This window comes from Epinephelus moara, chromosome 19, assembly GCF_006386435.1.
Source record: "Epinephelus moara isolate mb chromosome 19, YSFRI_EMoa_1.0, whole genome shotgun sequence".
NCBI lineage: Eukaryota > Metazoa > Chordata > Actinopteri > Perciformes > Serranidae > Epinephelus > Epinephelus moara.
The window spans coordinates 117,924-120,727 of record NC_065524.1 but is presented as its reverse complement, the minus strand read 5'-3'; the positions used below and the strand labels follow the sequence as shown (position 1 = coordinate 120,727).

At 37.5% G+C, this 2,804-nt stretch overlaps 2 protein-coding genes across 7 annotated transcripts in view; one reads left to right on the top strand and one right to left on the bottom strand.

The window, feature by feature from the left end:
* LOC126406520 (uncharacterized) overlaps positions 1–2,804 on the top strand; it is a 44,448-nt gene that overhangs the window by 13,542 nt on the left and 28,102 nt on the right. The gene's annotated exons all lie outside the window — the stretch shown is intronic.
* LOC126406530 (uncharacterized) overlaps positions 1,210–2,804 on the bottom strand; it is a 9,491-nt gene continuing 7,896 nt past the window's right edge. For 3 of the 4 annotated variants that reach the window (XM_050070851.1, XM_050070852.1, XM_050070849.1), the window contains one exon: positions 1,210–1,515. In XM_050070851.1, the coding sequence (XP_049926808.1) occupies positions 1,480–1,515 (36 nt within the window). In that variant the 3' untranslated portion in view covers positions 1,210–1,479. Of the gene's footprint in view, positions 1,516–2,440; positions 2,464–2,804 lie in introns of those variants that run through there. The other variant, XM_050070850.1, reaches the window with a different exon arrangement.

The following is a 2,804-nucleotide window of genomic DNA, read 5'->3' as shown; positions in this document are numbered from 1 at the left end:
TCTGCTTCATTAGCCTATGGTAGTTGAAACGCGGCTTGTATGCATTCCGGACCTCATGAGTGTTCCATCTTTCAGGAGGAGGAGTCTGAAGCATTCCAGGAGGGTGCAGTGGCGCTGGTGGCTGTGGTGGATGAAGAGGACACTGTTTTAGGGATTCCTTTTCACCCTCGCCATGTGTCTGTTATCCTGGAGGATCAGGTTGTAATGTCTCTCAAATCTTGGACTGATGCGGTGGTGGTGTTGTTTGGCTTGATCTATGCTCTCAATTTGAGTTATCCGGCAAAGTTGAGCGGCTTCTTTGAGTTTATCTAGGTCATCCTCCTAAATCTTGATGATGGAAGAAAGCAGCTCAAAGCAAAGTTGCAGGCCTTGAAAAATGAGCTAGGGTAAAGTCAGAGTGGGTGTGGTCGGAAACTTATTGAGTAGCTAAAACTGGCACTTATTGGTTTTAATTTCAATTACAGTTTTAATTTCAATTACAATTTTAATTTGCAACGTTGATGACAGCAGAGCTCCGAAAGCTTAAGTGTTGGCACGGATGTCTTTTGATTATTGATAGTCTATTGGCAATAGACAGACTCCGGATTCCTAGATTGAATGTTTGGTGCTTATTCACTGTCAATTTCAAACCCAACTAGCCAGTTGTTAAGCAAACTCAACATTTTGTTCAGCGAAAATGTGAACTTTTGATGACTCCTTTCATAAAAAATGTTTGCAAATGTTTGTAAGCACTGAGATTTTTTTCAGTAATGTAGTTGGCAGCTGTGGAATTTGCCATGTTGTGCTAAAAACAGTTTGGTTTAATAAATTCATTGCATCTAACTACTTGAGTATTTGTCTTGAGTTAATGCAACTTCAACGGTTCAAGGCAATCAGTTTCCTTAAATGATTTGAGTAGCTGTTATACCATATTGAGTTGTTGTAACACAACCCATTTAATTTAGTCAGACTTAATTCATATACACACTACTTACATCATTTTAATGAGTTCATACAAATATTACAAATGAGTTTAGGTAATGAATATGGTTTAAGTTCAGTATAAAGAATGGATTCAGTACAATTCATTTATTAAATTAAGTAAGCCTAACTATAAATACTTGAGTCATTAAAACTTAAGTTTAACTTAAAGTTATTAAACTTAAATGGTTCAAGGCAATTGGTTTCCTCAAACTATTTGAGTTGACTTTACTCATCAGGTTTTACAGTGTAGTGTCAATGAAGATTCATATCTTCAAGTGACAACAATTGGTGTGCAACAAAACACAACAGTAGTAATAAACAATACAAAGTTTAAAATGAAATACAGCCACAAGCAGCTGTGGAGAGTTCCAGGCCCAACAGGCAGTCTTGTTTATGTTTATAACATTAAGAAGGAATAACAAACAAATAAAAAAAATCACAAATCTGACATGTAACAGTGCTTCTACACCTTCAGCATTGGGAACCTTGTGAAACTGGAAGCACTAACAGGTGTCCTTATCCGGCACCCACTCTAATGGCCACTTCTTTCCACTGTAACACAAATAGGAAAAAAACATTCAGATGTTTTGATTATGCAACTGAATGTAGACACGTAAAGAATCACATAAAGATTCCCGTAGCTGCCGCTTCCATTAGCTGCATTGTGGTGGATTTTAATTACAAACACTACGCTAACATCAAGTACACTAACTTAATTACTAAATTAATTACCATTTGAGATCACTAATAAACTGCATTATGTCTTTTAAAGTCATAAATCATAAAAGAGAGAGGGAATATTTCCACAATTTTCTCACAGACCATATATCTGCTGAATGAAGATCACATGCTGACACAGTACATATCTCATGTCTCATGGTGTGAGCTGAACCACCTGCAGCTCAACACAACAAAGACAAAAGAGCTGGTGGTGGATCTGAGGAGAACGAGGACACCAGTGACCCCAGTTTCCATCCTGGGGCATAACGTGGACATTGTAGAACACTACAAGTACCTGGGTGTGTTCATAGACAATAAACTGGACTGGACTAAGAACACTGAAGTCCTTTACAAGAAGGGACAGAGCCGCCTCTATTTTCTGAGGAGGCTCCGCTCCTTTAACATCTGCCGGACTATGCTGAGGATGTTTTATGAGTCTGTGGTGGCCAGTGCTATTCTGTTTGCTGTGGTGTGCTGGGGCAGCAGACTGAGAGTAGCCGATGCCAACAGACTCAACAAGCTGATCAGAAAGGCCAGTGACGTTGTGGGGGTGGAGCTGGACCCTTTGACAGCAGTGTCAGACAGGAGGATGCTGTCAAAGGTGCGGGCGATACTTCAGCATGGCTCTCACCCTCTCCACAACGCTCTGGTCGAACAGAGGAGCACCTTCAGCCAGAGACTGATTGCTCCTAAATGCACCACTGAGCGCCACAGGAAGTCATTCTTACCTGTGGCCATTAAACTGTACAACTCCTCCCTCTGATGATCGGACTCATTTGGCTATTTATAAAACAAATCACACAATATAATTACTCATTCTTATTTCATTTATAATGCTACAACCATTTCATTGTATATTGTATATATTTCAGATTGTCTACTTTACTGTTTTTATTATTTATTTTACTTTATTGTCTACTTTAATATTTTATTTTATGTTAATGTCTACTTTAATATTCTATTTTATTCTATTTTATTCTAATGTCTACTTTAATATTTTATTTTATTTTATTTTATTTTAATGTCTACTTTAATATTTATTTTACTTATTTCATTGTCTATTTTAGTATTTTATTTATATCTTCATCTTTATCTCTTGTTTCCATTCATGCTGTATTTCT